The sequence below is a fragment of the Chanos chanos genome, chromosome 9 (genome assembly GCF_902362185.1).
Source record: "Chanos chanos chromosome 9, fChaCha1.1, whole genome shotgun sequence".
Classification (NCBI taxonomy): Eukaryota; Metazoa; Chordata; class Actinopteri; order Gonorynchiformes; family Chanidae; genus Chanos; species Chanos chanos.
This window is the reverse complement of record NC_044503.1, coordinates 1,831,208-1,832,471: the sequence shown is the minus strand read 5'-3', so window position 1 is coordinate 1,832,471 and position 1,264 is coordinate 1,831,208. Positions and strand designations below refer to the sequence as shown.

Below are 1,264 nucleotides of genomic sequence, written 5' to 3'. Positions count from 1 at the left end.
TAGGTGTCAATAACTACAGTTCTGTAGGCTACTGTTGAAGCCATGCCTGCTCATTAACCCGCTGGTGTAGGCTATACACATCTGCTATTTCACAACATTCATTTACAGTAAAAGACGATAGAATACTGAGGAAACCTGGACCACGTCCAGACATTAGCTGTAACAGCATATCTCTGCTCGGAACAGGAAGAATTGGAAAACAGTATTATTCATACGCAGATAAACTGAGGAAAGGCGTTGCAAAACCGCCACAGTTAAACCATGCCTTTGGTAAATTGGCCGACTACAATTTTCTGTTCTCTGTGATGTTAAACTGTACAGCAGTAGAGCAGCGTAGGCCTACAGCATAACTACCGCTCCGAGACAGGTGTTTGACTGCTTTTTTAGATCTGCAATTACCAATGCGCTCTCTCTCTCTCTCTCTCTCTCTCTCTCTCTCTCTCTCTCTCTCTCTCTCTCTCTCTCTCTCTCTCCCCCCTAATTTTGAAAATTGAAGGTGGGTATGGAACGATCGCGTGCACCTTTGACACAGGTTTGCAGTATGTGGCGCCCTCCAGTGGATTTTTTTTTTTTTTTTTGCTTGCATCGCAGACGGCCTTCTAGTTCAATTCAGAGCAATCATCGACTCGAAAGGCCAGTAAAATACGGATCAAGTGCAATAAAATCCTGGTATGCCGTAAATATAAACCTGCACCCTACAGGCTAAATACAGCATGGTTATATATTAGACAAACAAACTGCGACATGTATAATCCGCCAGGTATTAACTAGGCTACCTCGCCCAATTCCAAAGAAACGTGACTTGGCGACCAGGAGGAGGCTGATAAATTGGACCAGATGTAACTCGGCGGCTTATGTAAATTTGTGACAAAAGCAAATTATGTAACTTGTCCTAAAAGCCTCTTTGTCTTGTTCATTTCATTCCCCTCTAACTAATGCTGAACTTCGAGGCAATTATAACTTGGATGGTCCACGTCTTCCAGCGAACACTTTTTTAAGTAAGTAGGAATCCCGTTACATTTTACAGAGCGGGATGCTGTGTGAGACTATTTGTAAAGCCACTGGTTCCAGTTTCACTTAATGTAAAACTATTCCAGTGCCGACCTGCTCATTGTGCAAACTGCTGTCAGACTGAATGTCGCAAACCACATGGTCTGTTTTTTTTTTTTTTTGTCGATTACAGAAGTTCAGTCCTTTCAACTGACACAAATAAACGGACCATTGGCTCTAATAATCAGAAGAAATGGGATTTCCGCGAGAAATA

The 1,264-nt window shown here is 42.5% G+C and overlaps 1 protein-coding gene across 1 annotated transcript in view; it reads left to right on the top strand.

The window, feature by feature from the left end:
- Positions 1-1,243: 1,243 nt before the first annotated feature.
- The window catches only part of tm6sf2b (transmembrane 6 superfamily member 2b), a 13,075-nt gene continuing 13,054 nt past the window's right edge, over positions 1,244-1,264 (top strand). Inside the window, exon 1 of the mRNA XM_030784983.1 lies at positions 1,244-1,264. This exon is cut by the window's right edge and continues 71 nt beyond it. Coding sequence (XP_030640843.1) covers positions 1,244-1,264 — 21 coding nt within the window.